This window comes from Petromyzon marinus, chromosome 1 (assembly GCF_048934315.1).
Source record: "Petromyzon marinus isolate PM22_M1 ecotype Great Lakes invasive population chromosome 1, UKy_Petmar_22M1.pri1.0, whole genome shotgun sequence".
NCBI lineage: Eukaryota > Metazoa > Chordata > Hyperoartia > Petromyzontiformes > Petromyzontidae > Petromyzon > Petromyzon marinus.
The window spans coordinates 32,826,449-32,848,461 of record NC_133667.1 but is presented as its reverse complement, the minus strand read 5'-3'; the positions used below and the strand labels follow the sequence as shown (position 1 = coordinate 32,848,461).

General features: G+C 57.9%; 1 protein-coding gene across 2 annotated transcripts in view; it reads right to left on the bottom strand.

Moving 5' to 3' along the window:
- LOC116940201 (uncharacterized) overlaps window positions 1-22,013 on the bottom strand; it is a 39,284-nt gene that overhangs the window by 7,957 nt on the left and 9,314 nt on the right. Inside the window, exons 2-11 of one of the 2 annotated variants that reach the window (XM_032949615.2) lie at window positions 19,203-19,340; window positions 15,347-15,898; window positions 13,811-13,985; window positions 13,198-13,325; window positions 11,683-11,979; window positions 6,994-11,253; window positions 3,788-5,839; window positions 3,505-3,609; window positions 2,703-2,816; window positions 533-718 (exon numbers count right to left, since the gene is read on the bottom strand). In XM_032949615.2, the coding sequence (XP_032805506.2) occupies window positions 533-718; window positions 2,703-2,816; window positions 3,505-3,609; window positions 3,788-5,839; window positions 6,994-11,253; window positions 11,683-11,979; window positions 13,198-13,325; window positions 13,811-13,985; window positions 15,347-15,898; window positions 19,203-19,317 (7,984 nt within the window). In that variant the 5' untranslated portion in view covers window positions 19,318-19,340. The remainder of the gene's footprint in view (window positions 1-532; window positions 719-2,702; window positions 2,817-3,504; window positions 3,610-3,787; window positions 5,840-6,993; window positions 11,254-11,682; window positions 11,980-13,197; window positions 13,326-13,810; window positions 13,986-15,346; window positions 15,899-19,202; window positions 19,341-22,013) is intronic. The other variant, XM_032949626.2, reaches the window with a different exon arrangement.

Genomic DNA, 22,013 nt, shown 5'->3' with positions numbered 1-22,013 from the left:
TGAAGAGCCCATCGGCGGTGGCTGTGATCCCCTGACCGCCGACCTCCACCCTGACCCCCCCCCTCCCAGAAAAAGACAAAGATCCCCCGTATAGCCTTAACAGACTGTAGGGGCAAGTGCTGTTAGCGAGCACCTATGAAGGCCGGAACGGTACCACGAGGGGGTGGGTGGCCATCACCACGCCCTACCGCCTTCGTCTCCCCAGTGGTGATGTTTACACACCGCACCAGGTACTCATTTGCGGCTGAGTCGACTTAGTGGGGGCCCTGGACCAGGTACAAATCACCGATCTCGGCTCGCCGGATTCAGTAGTGCAGCGTGACAACCATTGCACTCCCGCGCTCTGACAAACACACACACATAGCAGCAGAGACAAAGATGCCCGCGTGTGACCTTCAACAGACCGCAACACCACTACCGCCCTCCACACTGTCACCACTCGCCCACCACCACCACCGCTCGGCCCTGTTCCACCCCTTCCTTGACGCACACACCGAGCGCCCCTCTCCCGTCCCCCCCGACCCCGACTGACCCCCGCCGACCCCCCGGAGAGGCGTACTGGTGAGGAAGCGCTGCTCCTCGCGCGAGTGCACGCTCGCCAGGTGGGCGCCGAAGGCGCGGCAGCTGCGCTCGGCGCGCTCCCAATCGCGACGCTCCGTCACGTAGCGGTAGCAGTGGCCCTGGAACTTCTGCCAGCCCGACTCGCAGATCTCCGTGTCTGCCGACAGCGAGCAGGGGACGGACGGCGAGCAGAGACAGCAGAGTAGAGACAGCAGAGTAGAGACAGGGAGCAGAGACAGCGAACAGCGAGTAGAGACAGCAGAGTAGAGACAGACAGGGAGCAGAGACAGACAGCAGAGACAGACAGGGAGCAAAGACAGCAGAGTAGAGACAGCAGTGTAGAGACAGCAGAGTATAGACAGGGAGCAGAGACAGCGAACAGCGACAGCGAGTAGAGACAGCGAGTAGAGACAGCAGAGTAGAGACAGACAGGGAGCAGAGACAGACAGCAGAGACAGACAGGGAGCAAAGACAGCAGAGTAGAGACAGCAGTGTAGAGACAGCAGAGTATAGACAGGGAGCAGAGACAGCGAACAGCGACAGCGAGTAGAGACAGCGAGTAGAGACAGCAGAGTAGAGACAGACAGGGAGCAGAGACAGACAGCAGAGACAGACAGGGAGCAAAGACAGCAGAGTAGAGACAGCAGTGTAGAGACAGCAGAGTATAGACAGGGAGCAGAGACAGCGAACAGCGACAGCGAGTAGAGACAGCGAGTAGAGACAGCAGAGTAGAGACAGACAGGGAGCAGAGACAGACAGCAGAGACAGACAGGGAGCAAAGACAGCAGAGTAGAGACAGCAGTGTAGAGACAGCAGAGTATAGACAGGGAGCAGAGACAGCGAACAGCGACAGCGAGTAGAGACAGCGAGTAGAGACAGCAGAGTAGAGACAGACAGGGAGCAGAGACAGACAGCAGAGACAGACAGGGAGCAGAGACAGCAGAGTAGAGACAGCAGAGTAGAGACAGCGAGCAGAGACAGACAGCAGAGTAGAGACAGGGAGCAGAGACAGCGAACAGCGACAGCGAGTAGAGACAGCGAGTAGAGACAGCAGAGCAGAGACAGACAGGGAGCAGAGACAGACAGCAGAGACAGACAGGGAGCAGAGACAGCAGAGTAGAGACAGCGAGCAGAGACAGACAGCAGAGTACAGACAGGGAGCAGAGACAGCGAACAGCGACAGCGAGTAGAGACAGCGAGTAGAGACAGCAGAGTAGAGACAGACAGGGAGCAGAGACAGACAGCAGAGACAGACAGGGAGCCAAGACAGCAGAGTAGAGACAGCAGTGTAGAGACAGCAGAGTATAGACAGCAGAGTAGAGACAGCGAGCAGAGACAGACAGCAGAGTAGAGACAGACAGCGAGCAGAGACAGACAGCAGAGACAGACAGGGAGCAGAGACAGCAAACAGGGACAGCGAGCAGAGACAGTGGCGTCAGCGTTAGTCACGACGATCCGCGCGCGAGTGAACCCACCTTCCCCCCCTCCCCTCCATGGCTCGTCAGAATCAGAATCTTTATTTATACCGGAGGAATCCGATGAGCTATAAAACCTTCCCCCCCCCCCCACAGATTTCCCAGTAGGGGCACGTGGTCAGAACAATACAAAATCACTCTTAAAACTTTTTTGTTGTAAAGCCCACTGGAGGTATCAACTTATTTTTCAGAAGCGACCTCGCCACACGCAATGACAGGTCAACGGAGTGCCTTGTCGTCATGTGGATAGCTGCACCCCCCCCCCACTACTGTTCAGAGTCACGGCCTGGTCATGCCACGGCGACCCAGGCGGCGGTGATGATCGCCGTCGCAAGGGGCGAGCGCAAACTCACCCCTGGCGAGTCAGAAACCTCGCTCGCGCTCCACCTGCCAGCGGTCAGATTCATTGCCCGGGCCCGCTGTGCCGTCCCCGAGTCCCAGGTTTCTTGTGCAGCGATTAAGGCTTGCGGGTACGCGTGTTGCGTTCACGGGGTTTAGGGGCAGGGGGCGAAAGAGCGTTTTTGTTTGATCGTTCTCAACGTCACCTTCCGCGCGGGGACTCGAGACCAGGACGCCGGATGGCCCGTCAGCGCTCGAGCAATCTCGCCGAGCCGCGCTGTGCTCCGCGAAAAAATAAAAGCTCCCACGAAGAGATCTCGGACTCACCCTCCTCGCAGAGCTTCCCGGCGTAGCTGGGCAGGCACTGGCACGAGTAGGAGGCCACGTGATCCACGCACGTGCCGCCGTTGTGGCAGGGGTTGGACTCGCACTCGTCCACCTCTGTGAACGCAGCGAGATTGGTTCCTGAGTGATCGTTTGCGCATGCCCGCTGTGCGAGCGCGTACGCACGCGGGGGGACCCCACGTGGTGACGCCACTCCCGGCGCCTCGCTCGGACCAGATGAACAACTCGGTTAACGATTGACCCCCATTGTTCTCGACTGGACTAATAGTTGGCGATTGGACCAATCGTTAGTGATTGGACCGATAGTTATCGATCGTTGGCGATTAGCTCCGATCGTTCTCGATTGGACCGTTCGTTGGCGAATGGACCGATAGTCCGCGAGTTTGCCCTTGGTTGTTGATTTGGACTCATTGTTGGTAACGGGACCAACAGTGAATGGCCTTCTTCTAAGTGCTACGAGGTCAAGGCTCTGTGTCTGCAGGGGCGATCGGGCCTTTGTCTTTATTGTTATTCAAAAAGCGAAGTAACAATCACCTGCCCGTCCAATCAATTGTTTCAATTCAAAGTACGCGTGCATGTATGTAGAACTTATTTCGCGCCGTACGTAGCCAACCGTGCTAATCAGAGAGTTGTGATAACGATTAAAAAAACGGCTACGTTCACAACAATGGGGGAAACGTAGCAGCCTCTAGTGGCTGAGTCATGTCAGTGACACTGTGATGTATTTTAAATATAATAATTCATTTATTATAATTTTTTTAACTCCCGCCCCCTATCGACTCACCGACTTCGCATCGGTCCCCGGAGTAGCCCGGCTCACAGACGCAGTGGTGCTGCCCCTCGTAGGAAACGCAGCGCCCGCCGCTCTCACACGGGTTCTGCTCGCAGTCTAGCGGAGGCGACAGAAAGAGAGAGGGGATATCGTGCCGATGATTAATGAGACGTTCGCCAGCAGTGCCGACCACTCCCATGCCGCGCGAGAGGCCCCCCGAGTGAGAGCGACCGGCTTCGCCGGGTCGTTTGTGAGCTTGCGCTGCGCCCGCCCTCCCGAACACCGCCCCGCTCACCGGGCAGGGAGAGCACCAGGCTCTCGTCGGGGAATGGCGTGCCGGCAACCGAGGTGTCCTCCTCCCACTCAACGATGGAATACGGTGTGAAGGGATGGGGTACTGCGACATCTTCCTCCGAGGGCCCCACGGCGTGGCCCGACACAGGAGGCTCGGTGGCGGTCGTCGCTGACGATGGCTCCCCAGGTTCTTCACTCTCGTCCTTTCCGACGGCCGGCGGGTCAGATGCCGGGACGCTCGCGGCCACCGCAGACACCCCTCCGTCGTCGACCCCGGCCTCGGGGTCGACGACGGACGGCCAGTTCCAAACGTTCTCCTCCGGCGCGTTGCTGCTCGTCTCGGCTCCCTGTGGCCACTCGTCGACGCTCGAGGGCTCGTGGAAGTCCTCCAGAGGGGCCGAAGTGACCGGTGAGTTCGCGGCGATTTCATTCTCGTCATCGTCGTCGCTGTCTGCACTCGACTGAGTAGACGGCTGTCCAGGCGATGGGACCGCGGGAGCTGGGGCGGTCTTTCCCGGCAGCTCATTCGACAGTGCGTTGTTTTCGTCCCCGGGAATTGGCCTTCCAAACGGGATGCCATCGCCCCTCTCCTCCTCCTCCTCCTCTTCCTCTTTGTCCTCAGCATGCGCGTGCGCGGGAAGCTTCGCGGCCGCGTTCGGGGACGTTCCGTGCGTAGAGGAGATGCTGGGCTCTGCTGCCGGAGTCGTTTCCGGCTCGCCGGGAACGGTGGTACCATCAACGCCGCCTTGCTCCCGGTCGGCGTGAGCAGTCGGCGCGGTGCCAGCGAGTCCGTCCGCCTCCTCTACAAAACCTTCATAGGCCTTCTCCTCTCCCCACTTGGCCGGCCGCTGGTCGTGGGCACCCGACGGTCCATGCAGTGCTCCCTCCGCGAAAACGTCGTTTGACGTTTGGGGAGGGGGCTCGTTGGTTGAGCGCTCACCGTCGGCCTGCCCCTCCGTTTGCTCCCCCTCCGGGTACTGCTCGCCCGGTTGCTCTTTGTCGGGGATTTTGATCTGGGACAGGATGGGTGACACCGCCTCCTGGGGTTCGTTCCTGTTGCCATTGTTGCCGTTCGGCTCCATCGGCGCCGCGGGAACGGAGGTGGTGACCGACGCGATGAGGACCAGCGGCACGTTCGGCAGGGCCCCCTCTCCGCTCGACTGCTCCTCCTCGTCGGCGTGCGACCTGCCCCTCTCGGCGGGAGATTTGGCAGAGATGAAAAGGCCCTGCGGTGTCTCCGGCGTCAGCGAGGCTACCTCCAACGCCTGGGACGGCTCTCTGTCAAGGGCACCCACGTCCGTGTCATCAGCAGGTGCGGCGCCTTCCACCCCAGGCTCGACAAAAGGATCTTCGAGTTGCGGCGACGCCACCGTCCATGGCTCTCCACTGCCTTCGGGCGACGTCTCCACGTCACTTGCGGCCGTGGCGACGTCTGTTCCCTCGCCTCCCTCTGCCCCCGACTCTCCCGTGAAGTGCGGCCACTCTGCGCCAGATGCCTCCGATGCGGCTTCCGGATGAGGAGTGCCCATGATCCCGTCCTCTGGCAACGTCACCGCGGGTTTGCCTGTGGAGGCCTCGCTCGAAGCGTCATCATCGTTGTCGCCCCCCTCGCCCGTGTGCTTCTCGTCGGGCAGATCGGCCACAGGGGAGATGCGGGGACCCGGCTGCAGCTCAGGGAGACCGGACCACTCCGTCGATGTGACCTCCTGCTCCTGCTCCTCCTCCTGCTCCTCCCCGGATGGTGAAGTTGGCACCGGCTTCTCTTCTTCTTCGGAAGAAGAAGAGTCGCCGCCGCTGCTTGCCGGCTCTGCGAGCAACGCGGGTGGCAGTGTGGCCACATCGCTGTTGAGGTCGACCCCCACAGAAGCTTCTGGGGCAAGAGGCTCCACAGGGGTGGGAGGGGTTGCCAGGACAATGCTCTCTACGCCGTGCAAAGCCTCCAGAAGAGGAGACAGCTCCTCAGACTCCTTGGACTCTTCAGACTCCTCGGACTCCTTGGACGACGGGGGCTGAGATTCGGCCTCCTTGTCCGTCCCATCCACGTCTCCGGAACCTACGAAACAGTAAACGCCGATTCAACGTTCATCGGCGAATAAAAAGTGCGGTCGCGAACGAAATTTCAGAAGTGTCTACCCCCGCCTCTCCGTCTCGAGGTCGGCGTGTGAACCAACTGCAGGGCTCGCCATTCGTGGCGGCGCCGGGAGCCATTTATTTGGAGAGAGAACTGACAGCGCTTTGCAGAAGTAAAAAAAAAAAAATTCCCACATGGATTACGCGGAACCCCTCTCGGTCTTTCGGCTGACGGATTTAAACAAACAGCCGCCATGAGATGTGCCATGCGCGTTAATTAAAAATAATAACGAGTGGTCTTCCAAAGCCAAAAAAACAATAAGCGGGAAAAGATAAATAACAACCTCCCCCGTTTCCCCCCCACCCCGCCCACGCCCAGAAACTAAACCAAACCGAAGGATAACGCTCCCTCGCCAAACATTACAACGCCGCACCGACTCGTACCGCGTGTGGTTCGGGCAATGATGTCCGACGTTTCACTCCTTTTTCGGGAACAGGTCCCCGACAAAGTGGAGCGAATACATTGGACACGGTGCCCCTCCTATAAGCATCGCGGTGCGAGAACGATGCAAGGGGGGGCGACAGAGCCGAGTCGATCGCCGCGATGGATGCAGCGTGCTGTTGCTGAAATGCGGTCTTTTTTTGTTGTCGTTTGAACTTTTTTTTCGGAGGCAAGAGCTTTCGTGGTCCAATCAATTGTCACCGTACGTGCGGATGCAAAAGTTGACGGTCGGGCAAGCAGGTCGCAAGCCTACGCCGTGTGCGCCCATTCACGTTATGCAGTTCCCCCCAATCTAATTAAATGGCCCAATCTGTCACGCGTCTTGCCGGACGTCTTAAGGAGGTGGGCGTACCCAACCTACACTTTACCCAACCGCACATGACTAACTGTCACCACCACCATCATCATAAGAAGCCATGGTCAATCCACTGCTGGATAAACGTCCCCCCAAACCGCCGGCAACCTGTCCCTCCCCTGCGATGCGAAAATCCGCCCAGCAACCGCACCACTGTGACAGCCGCCCCACTGTGACAGCCGCCCTTGTTATTTGACAACGCCAGTTCTTTACTGTGGTGGAGGGGGGGGGGCGGGAAGGGGCAGGTTGGAGGGTCGGGAGTGGGGGTGGCAGCGGTTACCTTCGGGGGCAGACTCTTGCAGGGTGCTGGGAAGTGTGGATGGCTCCTGAGCTTCGTCCGGAGACGTCTCGCTCCCGGCCGGCCCCTCTCCTGGCATCTCTACGCGAGTGACCGGCGAAGACGTGGCGCCAGACGGCGTGGGTTTGACGGCCACGGATGGCAACACCTGCACGAAGCCCTCGTCGATGTCCTGCGTCTCTGGTGGCGACGACGGATGGCGTGCCTCATCGTCGTCCACTGGCACCGCGGTCGACTCGGCGATGATGGCGTAACCGGCGTAGTCGTCTCGGCCGCGGTCCAGCAGCCGGGCCTGCGCCGCAATTTGCTCCTTCAGCGTGGGGAAGGCGCCGTGCATCTCGCCACTCGCTGGGGCCACCGCGGCGTGAGCACCGGCCGGCACCGTGGTGGGGTGATCGGCGTCGGAGCCTAGCGGCGCCTCCTCCGCGTCGGCGTCCGGCGCGGACCGTTCCGGTTCGTGCGATTCTTCCGAAAGTGCCGCTGCCGCCGTCGCCGCCGCCGCCGCTTCGGACGCGGGTGCCGGTGCCGGCCCCTCCTCTTCGTCCGCCTCGGGCTCCGCGGTTTGGACCACAACCGGTGGCGATATCGGCGCGGAGTCGACGTGGCCTCCCGAGCCTTCGGTCGTGTCGTCATCGCTCGCGGTCACTGGCTCGGGCAGCCTCTGCGCGGTCGTCATCAGTGCCGACAGAGTCGGCGCCACCATCTCCTCCACGTGGCCCTTGGCCTCGTCTGGCAAGGGAGCGGGAGCAGCATCGCTGGAGTCATCCTCCTGCTGGTGCTCGGCGAGTGAGACGATGGCGTTTGACTCCTCCGGGGGCTCGGTTGTGGCGTCCCCGTCCACCGCTTCGACCGCGATGCCGCTACCTTCGCCGTCCGTGCTGGTGGCCGACGCCGGCAAGCTGGCATGCGAAGGCCCTGCCTTGACTTCCTCTTCCACCCCGGAGTCTTGGGAGATGAGTACGTCCGGCTGAGCGACTGGCGAGCCTTCACCGGGCGACTCTACTACCCCCACCACGTCCGAGGTTTCGGGAAGCTCCGCCGGAGTTGGCTCCTTGCCTCCTGGCGCTTCCACTTTCCCCGGAGCTTTGGCGGTCGTGGCTTCGACCTCGTGGTTTGCGAGGTCTACCTCCACGTGGCTGATGGCCTGCTCTGCCAACGCTGCCGAGGGAGTCGCCTCGGTGTGTTCGGGCACGTCTGAAGATGAAGGAAGAGGAGGAGAAGATTCGTCATGGGATCGCTCCGTTTGAGTCGGCATGTCCACGAGGGCCGTTTCTGGGCGCGCGTCAGCCGCGAGGAGGATGCCGTGCCCGGGGGTCGACGTTTCGACTGGAGGTTCGGCCTCCACCGGTGTATCGCCCGCAATGACAATCTCCGAGATCGGCCCTGAATCAGGGGGTGAATCGTCGTCATCGGGTATTGGTGTCGTCTTCTCTTCTGAAATTGGAAATGCTGGCTCTGAAGAAGGATTTTCGTCTTCCTTGTGACTTGGGACTTCATCATCGGGTGATGTTTTATCGTCCTCGGGTGTGGAAGGTGATGGTTCTGAGGGAAAAGGTTCTTGCTCATGATGTGCGCTGCCATCTTTGGGTGATGTCTTCTCCTCAAGTATCAGAGATGATGGCAAAGGCGGCGTGGAAGTTTCTTGTTCGTGTCTTGTGACCACATCTCCTGGCGATGTCTTCTCAGGTGTCAGAGGTGACAGTTCTTCAGGTGTGAGAGATGAAGCTTCTTCATGACCCATGACCTCACCTTCAGGAAATAACTTTTCAGGTGTCAAGGGTGATGGTTCTTCATGATTAATGATGACCACAGCTCCTGGTGATGTCTTCTCTGGTGTCAGAGGTAATAGTTCTTCAGGTATCTGAGATTGTTCATGACCCATGACCTCACCTTCAGGTGATGTCTTCTCAGGTGTCAGAGGTGACGGTTCTTCATGATCTTTGACGATATATTCTGGCAATGTCTTAAAAGGTGTCAGAAATGATGGTTCTTCAGGTGTCAGAGATGAAGCTTCTTCATGACCCTTGACCTCACCTTCATGTGATGTATTCTCAGGTGTCAGAGGTGACGGTTCTTCGTGATCAGTGACCACATGTTCTGGCGATGTTTTCTCAGGTGTCAGAGGTGATAGTTCTTCATGATCTGTGATGATATCTTCTGGCGATGTCTTCTCAGGTGTCAGGAACGACGGTTCTTCAGGTGTCAGAGATGAAGCTTCTTCATGACCCTTGACCTCACCTTCATGTGATGCCTTCTCAGGAGTCAGAGGTGATGGTTCGTCATGATCTTTGACCACATCTCCTGACAATGTCTTCTCAGGTGTCAGGAACGATGGTTCTTCAGGTGTCAGAGATGAAGCTTCTTCATGACCCCTGACCTCACCTTCAGGTGATGTCTTCTCAGGTGTCAGATGTGATGGTTCTTCCAGTGTCTGAGGTGCTGATTCTTCAGGTGTCAGAGAGGAAGCTTCTTCATGACCCATGACCTCACCTTCAGGTGATGCCTTCTCAGGTGTCAGAGGTGACAGTTCTTCATGATCTGCGACCACATCTTCTGGCGATGTCTTCTCAGATGTCAGAGGTGACGGTTCTTCATAATCTTTGACCACATCTCCTGGTGATGTCTTCTCAGATGTCAAGAACGACAGTTCTTCAGGTGTCAGAGATGAAGGTTCTTCATAATCTGTAACCACATCTTCTGGCGATGTCTTCTCAGGTGTCAGAGGTGACGGTTCTTTATGATCTGCGACCACATCTTCAGGTGATGTCTTCTCAGGTGTCAGGAATGACGGTGCTTCAGGTGTCACAGATGAAGGTTCTTCATGACCCGTGAGCTCACCTTCTGGCGATGTCTTCTCAGGTGTCAGATGTGATGGTTCTTTATAATCTTTGACCACATCTCCTGGTGATGTCTTCTCAGATGTCAGGAACGACAGTTCTTCAGGTGTCAGAGATGAAGGTTCTTCTTGATCTGTGACCTCACCTTCAGGTGATGTCTTATCAGGTGTCAGAGATGAAGCTTCTTCATGATCTGTGACCACATCTTCTGGCAATGTCTTCTCAGGTGTCAGGAATGACGGTGCTTCAGGTGTCACAGATGAAGGTTCTTCATGACCCCTGACCTCACCTTCAGGTGATGTCTTCTCAGGTGTCAGATGTGATGGTTCTTCATGATCTGTGACCACATCTTCAGGCGATATCTTCTCAGGTGTGAGGAATGACGGTGCTTCAGGTGTTACAGATGAAGGTTCTTCATGACCCGTGAGCTCACCTTCTGGCGATGTCTTCTCAGGTGTCAGATGTGATGGTTCTTTATAATCTTTGACCACATCTCCTGGTGATGCCTTCTCAGATGTCAGGAACGACAGTTCTTCAGGTGTCAGAGATGAAGGTTCTTCATGATCTGTGACCACATCTTCTGGTGATGTCTTCTCAGGTGTCAGGAATGACGGTGCTTCAGGTGTCACAGAGGAAGGTTCTTCATGACCCGTGACCTCACCTTCAGGTGATGTCTTATCAGGTGTCAGAGGTGACGGTTCTTCATGATTTGTGACCACATCTGGCGATGTCTTCTCAGGAGTCAGATGCGATGGTTCTTCAGGTGTCTGACATGCCAATTCTTCAGGTGTCAGAGAGGAAGGTTCTTCATGACCCATGACCTCACCTTCAGGTGATGTCTTATCAGGTGTCAGAGGTGATGGTTCTTCATTATCTGTGACCACATCTGGCGATGTCTTCTCATGTGTCAGATGCGATGGTTCTTCAGGTGTCTGAGATGCCGATTCTTCGGGTGCAGGAGATGAAGTTTCTTCATGATCTGCGACCACGTCTCCCGGCGAAGTCTCCTCAGGTGTCGCGGACGACAGTTCTTCATGACCAGTTAGCACGACTTCAGGTGATTTCTCCTCCTCATCCTCCTCCTTGGGTAAAGGAGATGATGGCTCTGAAGTAGGAGAATGTTCTTCTTCGTGACCTGTGACCTCATCTCGTGGCGACGTTGCCTCCTTCTCCTGCTGCTGCTGCTCGACCATGAGTGGCGGTGCTTGGGCCTGCACGCTGGCTTCTTCCTTCACCTCCTCTACCTCCTCCTTCGAGGAGGAGCTCATCGGCGGTGTCACCTCCTCGCCTTGGTCGGGGTCGCTCGCGAACTGAGCAGGAGGAGTTGGAGGGGCCACGTTGTGGGCCTGCTGCGTCTCCTTGGCCCGAGAGGCCAGCGCTGGATCCGGCAGAGCGGGCTGGTTTCCTGACGCGCATTTGGAACGCGGCATTAGTTCGACGAGGCGGGGGGGCGGATGCATTAACTTGCGATTATTTACCCACTTCTTGTCGTTGTTTATTTACTGCAAAACTATTTACCCACTTTGAAATTGCAAGTTACGCGGTGATACTGTGCTCGGCAGTGCCACGCGAGCGCAAAATACGCAGGCGCTGCTCGCTAACAACACTTGCCCCAAACCGACTGTTAATGCTATGTGGGGGGAATCTTTTCCCCCTAAACGCTCACACACACACACGCTCACACACACGCACGCTCACACACACGCACGCTCACACACACGCACGCTTACACACACACACGCTCACACGCTCACACACACACACACGCTCACACACACACACGCTCACACGCTCACACACACACACACACGCTCACACGCGCGACACGCCTCACCTCTGTAGCAGTAGGCGTCGAAGCGCGAGTTGGGGCCGGGGAAGCCCGTCTGGTTGGCGTAGCGGTACTTGGTGCGGACGCCCGGCACGGGCCCGCCGCAGTTCTGCCGCGGCCACACGATGGGGTAGCGCGCGCTGCCGTCCGCCAGCCAGCCCTCGTCGCAGCGGTCGAGGCCCGCGAACTTCCATGCGGCGTACAGCTGCCCCACGGTGGCCAGGCCACCGCCGAGGGCCTCGCACACGCTGCGGGCCTCGCTCAGGGTCAGGCGGCCCGGGGAGGTCGTGTGGAACACCTCGACTGGGAGGGGCGGGACGGGGTGGGAGAGCGTGAGCGTCGATGCGCGGCGCCGTGTGTTTAGGGAGAGCGGTGGTGCAGCGGGTAGCGCAACGCTGCGCCACGAACCCGGCGGCCAGTGCCGGATTATCCCAGCAGCACAAGTATCTGCATATGCTACGGGCCCCGCACTTTCAAGGGCCCCGCGCTAAACGCTTTCAAGCTATCAATTCCGGATCAGTGATTCTGCACTTGCTCTATTACTATAGTACTTATACTGCCTTCAATTTGTATGAACGACTGGGTGTTTAAGGTTAGCGAATTGTTGTATTATCTGGCTGTATCGCAAATGAAAAAATGACAAATAATTTACCGTGCAAGTAAAAAAATTTGTGTTTATGTATATTTTTATATTTATGTATATATATTTTTTATTTAGGGCCTATTGATCACATATGCTACAGGCCCCGCACAAGCTTAATCCGGCACTGCCGGCGGCCCGAGTTCGATCGCCGCTCACGGTCACGGACGCCAGTGACGGTTATCTGAACCGGTCTTGGGCCTTCCCCTAGGTCGACTCAGCCTCAAATGAGCACCTGGCGAGATGCGTAGGCAAAGGCGGCCAGGCGTGGGTGTTGGACACCCACCCCCTCGCGTGCCATTCCGGCCTTCATAGGTGCTCGCTAACAGCACTTGCCCCAAGAGGCTGTTTAAGTTATACCGGGGATCTATCGTCATGTGTGTGTGTGGAGTGATGAGTGTGTGTAGGTGAGGCGAGAGCGAGTGAAAGTAAGTGGAGGAGGTTCGTGAAGGACTCTACTGGGCAGTTGCAGTCAGTCGCCCTCCAACAACAACAACGGAGGACAAAGGATCCACGCTCACAACAATGAGTGGAGCACTGTGCCAACTCACTGCATAAAATGCAGCGAGTTGACACAGTAGGGGGGGGCACAGAAGGTGCATCTACCCAGTCATCTCAGTCGGTCAACACCATGGCATCTGCTGGGCCTGTTCCCGTGACCTCCTCCTGACTACAGCGCGCCTTCAACACTTGAAGCGATATCCTCAAAGCGCACCTATCCTGGTACAAGCGCCGTGGTGACTTCACCGCCTGCCGTCGTTACGGGCTGCGGGAGAGTGACGTTGCCCTTCCTCCGCACCCGCGATTATTAGCACGGTCGGCCACGCACGGCGCGACAGAAGTTGAACCCACGCGTACGTGGGGGGGGGGCGCGCACAAACCTGCGAGCCTCTCGGTGAAGCAGTACGCGTCGTACGTCTCGTGCGCGGCGCGCTCTCCGTACGAGCGCACGCCCGGGTTGCCGTTCTTGTCCGCGTAGCAGCCGGGCCTCGGCCGGATGATGGGATACCTGCGAGAGGCGGGTGGCAACGGGGAAGGGGGGGGGGGTTGAGGGCGCCAGGGAGAACAGCAACGCGCAACGGGCGCCGGATTAGAGATCGAGAGACCAGCGGAAAAGGGAGACGGCGGGGAGGGAGTTCCAGAGCCGAGCGATGCTCGGAGAGAGGCATGATGAGCGGCGTGGCTCATCATGCCGGGCGTAGGTGAGAGACACGTGGCTGAACATGTGACGAGACAGGGGAGAGAGACACGCGGCATTGCGGGCGAAGGACATGCCACGTGGTTTTGCAGGCGAGGGACGCGTGACTTTGCAGACTAAGGGCATGCCGCGTGGCTTTGCAGGTGGCGCTAGGTCAGAGGCACGCGGCATTGCGGGCGGGCGGGCGGGGGGGTAGGGCGAAGCGCAGGCGAGTTGAGAGACGCGCGACTCTGCCAGCCGAGCGACCCGTCGCCAATGGCCGGACGGGCGGCGCGCCGTGGCGCAGAGTCTCTCACCGCACGCTCTGGTCGGAGAGCCATCCGGCGTCGCACTGGTCCATGCCGTCCTCGTACGCGGCCTGCAGCTGCTGCGGCGAGGCGAGACGAGCCCCGTTCTGGGCGCACGCCGCCTGAGCGCTCGCGAAGTCCAGGGTGTAGCGGCTCTGCGCCGAGCGGTAGTGGAACACCACACCTGGCGCGGTGGGGGAGACACGGGGGGGGGGGGGGGAGACGACAGCGGCTTGCTTCGTTCCAGCCGGAGCTGTCCCGGGGCAGAGCTCTAGACAATGTTGTCCCACCCCGCCTTTCGTCGTTAGTGTGGGGGGGGGGGGGGGGGGGGAGTTGGGTGTGCAGGGTGGGGGAAAGGGAGAGATTTTGCATCACGGTGGCTAGGAGATGTTAACTACTTCGCCCGGTGTACAGGAGGTCGTGGGTTCGATCCCGACCCTGACGCCTGCTGCTGCTGTATATTTGGAGTTTTCGTGTCTCTCTCTCATCATCATCATCACTGTGGCTAGGAGATGTTAACCACCTCGCCCGGTGTACAGGAGGTCGTGGGTTTTATCCCGACCCTGACGCCTGCTGTATATTTTGAGTTTACGTCTCTCTCTCTCATCATCATCACGGTGGCTAGGATATGTTAACTACCTCGCCCGGTGTACAGGAGGTCGTGGGTTCGATCCCGACCCTGACGCCTGCTGCTGCTGTATATTTTGAGTCTGCGTGTCTCTCTCTCTCTTTCCCCATGGTCGCGTGGATTTTTATTCGGGTCCTCTGGTTTTTCTCTCCACATTTTATAATCAACATCACCACGCGTTTAGAGTATTCGGCTGCTGTAAATGTCCACGTGATGAGCCCGCTTCGTCGAGCAACCATTTGTGGCCAGGTCGCTTCTGAAATAGAGCTACGTCGCTAAGCGGTGAAAAATAAAATGCTGCCCTCTGCCTTTCCCCGTTGGTGTGGGAGAAATGGTATGATGATTGGGGGGGGGGGGAGTGGGAGAGGGGGAGGGGTAGTTGGGTGTGCGGGTGGGGGGTCCGGAAGGATGGGGGCTCGGAAAATATTCTATGATAACAGAAACATGAAGTGGTGCTGGTGAGACGAGAGTGCGGAGGGACAGGGGAAGAGGGGAGACAGCCATGGGGAGGAGATGTAAGAGAGTGAGAGCGAGAGAGAGGATTGGAGATTGGAGGGGGAGAGAGTTGAGAGGGAGGGACATAGCATCGAGTCGTAAGAGAGAGGAGAGTGGTGGGGATAGAGGGGAGAGAGGGATGTGGGAGGGGGAGGATAGAGGAAAGAGATGTAAGAGTGAGAGAGGGGGGGGGGGGATGGATGGAGAGGAAAGAGATGGAGGAGAGAAGCGAGCTATAGAGAGAGAGAGAGAGCGGTAGATGGGAAGGACCGAGCGTGAGATTGTTATGTTAAAGGGTAAGACAAGGTACATAGTAACGACTATTGATGATGACGATAATGACGACGGCGATGATGGTGATGACATCGACGACGACAATTGCTCGTGGGGTGACGACGACGACGACCGCCACACCGCCTCACCATCCACCAGCAGCTCCACCACGTCCCTCTCGTCGTCCATGCCGGCCATCACCTCGCAGCGATACGTGCCGCGATCGGAGTCGCGCAGGAGCGAGATTTCCAGCGAGGCGTCTCCGCTCGCTCCGTCTCCGCTCGCCGCGTCTCCGCCACCGTGGGGCGCCAGGAACCGCGGCAGGGAGACGCGGTTCTCGAACCCGGGTCCCGGGCGCGAGTGGAGGTTCTGCGAGACGATCACGTCCGCCCAGTTTCCGTCGGCGCCCAACTTGCTCCACTTGACACGCGGTCGTGAGTGTGTGCCGGCCGGCGTCGGTGGCACGGTGCCTCGGTCGACGTGGTCGTCCCGGTGGTGGTGGTGGTGGTGCTTGTGGTGGTGGTGGTGGTTGTTGTGGTCACGGTCGGGAGGAGGGTGGCTCGCCGCCACCTCCTCCTCGTCGTCGGGGTTGTGCGCGTAGCTGCAGGGGAGGGTCACCGTCCCCGCGAGGACGCCGCGCACCGGCGCTTGCCGGGCCGCGCGAACCTTCATGGCCTTCGGTGTGGGCACGTGGCCCGAGGCTGCAGGAGAAAGGGGGCGATGGTGGTGAGACGAATATGATGAGGATGAGGATGATGGTGGTGGGCGTCGTCATCAGAAGCGGGAGCAACGTCAGCAGAAGCAACAACCGTGGCGGTGGCGGAAGCAGCAAAAATCATAAACGCCATCAGCGGTAGAGGAATCATTTGCAGCAACTCTAACGTCAAAAGCATCATCGTCGGTATCATCAGTAACATGTTCGTAATGGTCTTAATAATCACCATCAAGGTTTCCATCCATCACCATCGTAGCACGTGTTAACACAGACCGTTGTGTTATCCGCCTCGCCTTTCAGTCGTCATCAGCGTTCTCTGTTTACGAAGTCGAATTGAGTCAATGATGATAATGATGACGACTATCATCATTATCATCAGCATCAACTACGATGAAAACAAGTTGAATCGAGGTCGTGATGCTAATGATGAAGACCAATGACCATAATCATCGATGACAGAATGGGCGGATCTCACGGATTACAAATTGATTGATGGCGTAGTGATGATGCTGATGATGATGATGGAGTGTATCACCACGGCACAGAGACAGCGATTTCGGTATCAACGAGACTCCCATTTTGTCTGGCCGGAATCGAGGAGATGATGATGAAAAAAAAACTAAGGACCTTAACACCTGCACCATTGCCGGCAATGGTTACAGCCTATTCTTCTTCTTCTCATCAGCGATGTCTGCGTGACGATGACCGATGAGCGAGTGACGTGCGCCCGGCCACCGCGCCACGTGTTTTGCAATCAGCCCCGCAAAGCCGACCGCTCAGCGTTCGTCAAACTCGTGGGTTGGCGTCAGCTCGTGCGTGCGCACGCGCCTCCCTCTGCTTCCCGGCAGCAACAAATACAAAAAAGCACCGCAACGTTGCCACGACGTTGCCGTGACAAGTTGCCACGCTCGGGTCGACGCACAACAACTCCGAGCGCGAGCGGTGGTGCAGCGGTCAGCGCCGCGCTGCGCTACGAACGCCGGCGACCCGGGTTCGATTCCCGCTCACGGCCAACACCCAGTGGCGATTATCTGAGCCGGTTCACGGGACTTCCCTAGGTCGACTCAGCCTCAAGTGAGTACCTGGTGCGGTGTGTTAACATCGCCACTGGGGAGACAAAGGCGGCCGGGCGTGGTGTTGGCCCCACACACGAGGGGGTGTTGACCCACCCCCTCGTGTGCCGTGCCGGCCTTTATAGGTGCTCGCGAACAGCACTTGCCCCTACAGTCTGTTAAGGCTACACGGGGGGTCTTTGTCTTTGTATACGCCGCGCTGTACGCGTTCCGGATGCGGTGGCGCGCGGCGGTCCGCGCGACAGAGTCCCGGCGAGCCCTGGCGAGCCGAGTTCGATTCCCGCTCACGGCCAACACCGGCGACGAAGTCTATGGACACGTCTGGGGCCTCCTCTAGGTGAAAAAAAAGCAGTGTCTGGTGCGGTGTGTGGTGAGCATCGGATAATTGGGGAGACAAAGGCGGCATTTGCGTGGTGTTGAACCACCACACAACCGCGTTTGCCGCGCCTTCATTACGTTGCCACGAGCTAACAGCACTTGCCCCAATAGGCTACACGGGGGGATCTTTGTCAATGTAGTTGTGTGCCCCTCCCCCCCTGCTCCACCGCCTACCCCCCCCCCTCCCCTCCCAAAATAATTTTCGCCGCTCGTTTGTGAGCACGCGCGTAATGCGCCAGCTGTTTCAACAACAGCAGCCCCGGAGCGACGCGTGTCACGGGCGCGTGCGCGCGCGCATGCCTCTCATCTCATGCCAATGCGGCCGCGTCAGCTTGCCGCCGAGTAAAGCGATCGCGACCACGAGGCGGAGGCTGGCTCTCCTTAGGAGTTTCGAGTAACAGCAGCGGGACGAGGGGATGCCGCCGGTGTGAATGGGTTCTCAGCAGCAGCACCAGCAGCAGCACCACCACCAGCAGCACCACCACCAGCACCACCAGCAGCAGCAGCACCACCAGCAGCAGCACCACCACCAGCACCACCACCACCACCAGCACCATCACCAGCACCAGCACCACCAACAGCACCAGCAGCAGCACCACCACCAGCAGCACCACCAGCAGCAGCACCACCAGCACCACCACCAGCACCACCACCAGCACCACCAACAGCACCAGCACCACCACCACCAGCACCACCACCACCAGCACCACCAACAGCACCAGCACCACCACCACCAGCACCACCACCACCAGCACCACCACCACCACCAGCACCACCACCACCAGCAGCAGCAGCAGTACCACCACGCGGGGCTTCCAATGCACAAAGGTCGCCCAGCGCACCCATTCAAATAGCCGACGCAGCCGGTTGCAAAGTGCTGGGGCAGGTTTCTTCAAATCCTCCCTCCTCCGCCTTTGTGTCTCACCCGCACTCATGACAACAAAGACAAAGATCCCCCATATAGCCTTAACAGACTGGAGGTGCAAGTGCTGTTAGCGAGCACCCCTTCCCTCCCCCCCGTCCCGTTATTTATTTAAGTGGTGACATTTAAATAAATAAATAGATTTAAACCAAACTTCTCAACAACAACAACAATAATCATTGTGATGATGATGAAGAAATAATAATTGCCAGAATGCTCCGACGACCAATTACGCAATTTGCGAAACGCGGCGGCAGGCGGTGCGAGCGGTGACGTGGCACTGCGGTGACGACGTCACAGTCGCTCCGCGTGACCAGCCTCGCTCGCGCCCAGGCACGCGCGCGCGCACGTGCGCACACAGCCCCACCCCCTCCCGTATGCGTGCACACGTGACGGCCGAAACATAAACAAAAGTTTGCCTCTGCCTTAAACGGGCTGATGGGGCTTGACGGGTGGGGTGGTGGTGTGGTTACCACCACGATCGATTCGATGGACGTGTCGTTCGGTGCGGGGAATCGATTTTTAATCGACGCCATCGTAACATCCTTGATGCTTACACGTGATGTCTGCCATACCTTTCAGACAATGGTGCCTCGTGTAGCCAATGGAGTGCCGTTAGCGAGCGCCTATTAAGGATGGCGCGGCACACGAGGCGATTGATTCTGCGTGGACCATCACCACGCCCGGCCGCCTTTGTCTTCCCGGCACTGATGTTTAACACACCGCGGCAGGTACAAATATAAAGAACCCCCCCACCCCCCGTATAGCCTTAACGGACTGTTGGGGCAAGTGCTGTTAGCGAGCACCTAATGAAGGCGCCAGGTACACACACGCACACACGCGCACACGCATACACACAACTCAATGCAACACGCGCAGACGCACGTGCTTCTTCACGCGGAACGGGCGCATCTCACCGGCCGTGGCAGCGACGTTGAAGATGACCACGCCGACGGTGGCGACGGCGACGATGAGGGCGGCAGAGGAGCGGGTCCGGCCGCTCGAGCCGTGGGGGGAATGGAGAGGCTTCATCCCGGGACCCGCGATCCGAAAGCCTGAATTGGAGCAAAAAAAAAGTACGGAAGAAGGCAACGTTTTATTTCACGTTTATAGCTCTGGGTGGAAATGTCCACCTTACGTGGACTGGGACGAGTCTCTTTATAGGACAACCGCTCTTGAGTTTCCCGCAAAGTGGTACGAATTTGATCGACCCCACGAGGATGACGGTCTGGGTCCATCCCTAACCAGGATTCGACTTGTCAACATTCCGATTGAGTTATTTAAAAACCACGCGCTGCCATTTACATCCGCAGAGTTTGGATGTCTTATTGAAAAAACGGCGATAAGAAGACAGCAATCAGCGCATGGTACCCGCGAGGGCACCGATCAGACACAGGAAACGTGGAGACCGACAAACGTTGAGCGAGACCTGAAATGTGCCCAAAGAAGCATGGAGATAGACAGAGGTTGGTGGGTGCTGGGAATGACACGGATAGACAGACAGAGAGAGAGAGAGAGTGGTGGGAGGGTGCTGGGAATGAGACCATGAGACAGAGAGAGAGAGGTGGGTACTGGGAATGTCACCGTGAGACAGAGAGAGAGGTTGGTGGGTGGGTGCTGGGAACGACACACACGCAGGTTAACATTATTTAAACTGTTATTACGAGTGGGGGAAAAAACACGTTCCTGATGGCAGATTGACGAGTCTGTTGCGTGCACGCGTGTGTGTGCGTGCACGCGTGTGCGTGCACGCGTGCGTGTGCGTGCACGCGTGCGTGTGCGTGTGCGTGCACGCGTGCGTGTGCGTGCACGCGTGTGTGTGCGTGTGCGGGTATGGGGAGCGGCGGTGCAGCGGATGGCGCTACGCTGCGCTACTAACTCGGCGCCCGGAGTTCGATTCCCGCTCACGGCCAACACCGGTGACGATTATCCGAACCGGTCCTGGGTCTCCCCTAGGTCGACTCAGCGTTAAATGAGAACCTGGCGTGGCGTGAAAATATCAGCGGTAGGGAGACAAGGGGTGGTCAGTCGTGGTACTGGCCACCCCACACCCAACCACCTCATCCCTTCCTGCTCCGTAACAACCTCAATAGGTGCACGCTGACAACATTTTTGCCATGTAGGCTATCGCTGCACAGGATATGCGAGTCTCTCTGTGTGTGTATGAGTGAGTCTGTGCGTGTGCGCGCATGTGTTAGTGATATATGTGCGCGCATGTGTTTGGACAAATATGTGACCTCTATAACGAGGTAAGAGCCCATTTGAGACCACGAAACATGCAGCGGGGTAATTAGCGCCAACTCTGACTCTAGGCAAAACACGACGCTTGCTTATGCGCAAATAATTTTGTATTCTTAAAAAAATATTCCCCCCCCCCCCCCGAAAAATAAAAAAAGTTATGTTTCTCACCACTGCCAGGGCGGGGTGCGCGTGTGTGCTTGGGTGTGCGCGCGTGCCGTGCGTGTCGGGGGAGTGGTGGCGCAGCGGTTGCGGCGCTGCGCTACGAACCAACCCGGCGACCCCGAGGTTCGACGCGGGCTCACGGCCACCAACACCCGTGACGATTATCTGAACCTGGTTCCCCGGGGCATTAAAACAAAAGAGACACATTCATTTCGTGTTGTGCCATCAACCAGCCGAATCTCCTTCGAGGACGTTCGGGCCCGACCAGCAGAACGAGGAGGAAGAGGAGGATCAGGAGGATCAGGAGGATCAGGAGGATCAGGAGGAGGTTTTAGGCCGCGCAACAATGAAACGCGGACGCAGCAAGCTGCGGCACGTTGTTCCCGACGCTTAGGGGATCTGGCGGTAATTGCGCTGATGTAAACTTTGTACCCCCCCCCCCTTCCTGATCACTCCCCTCCTCCTTACTCCCCCCCCCCCCACATCTGTGCCCAATGAACAAACCAACGGTGGGGGGGGGGGAGCGGTAGGATAAGCGGATAGATTTCATCTCGGCCCCATTATTAAACAAAATTGCGCTTGTTTCCGTCGCCCTCCGTCCGTGTCGCGTTTCAAGAGGAATGGTGACGGTCAGCCCAGACGCGACCCTGGGAGAAGAGGATGAGGATGAGGAGAGAAACGTCGGGGAGGGGAGAGGAGGGGGGGGGGGGTATAGCTATCAAGTGTGCAGGCGGTGCATCTGCACTGGGGAACAAGTGGGGGAAATTTGTCCAGCTCATCGTGAATTCCCTGTCCATGACAGCCACACGACCTCACTGTGTGGTGAGAGTTTGGGGAGGGCGATGCGGAGCTGGTGAGTTATGGGGAGGGGCCGGGGGGGGGGTGCATGCACACGAGTAAACCAAAACTGATTTGCCACAAAGTTTAGCAGCGTGCATTGTTTATACTGCGGGGCGATACGGTGGACAGCTGATGGCAGTGAATCAAAATCCATTGTTGTATTTTACTAGGCCCCACCGCCTATGGCTTCCCAGGCCCTTCACCAACCAGCACTGACCGTCGTGGTGAAGTATGGTCAGATAACCCCCCACCCCTCCCCCCACGTTCCCCCATGACCCGCAGCAACGGCGTGGGGAGGCAACTTATCCAGCACTGAGTTGGCAAGAGCGCTGTGCACGAACACGCGAACACACGCGCGTGAGTGTCGATAGGAAGGGGGCAAGGACATTGAATGGAAGTCAAATTTGGAAATTATGCAAAAAAATATAATTTGCAAGTAATTGACATAAAGGGCGCACGTGTTGGAGCCAATTTTGTGTTTTGTT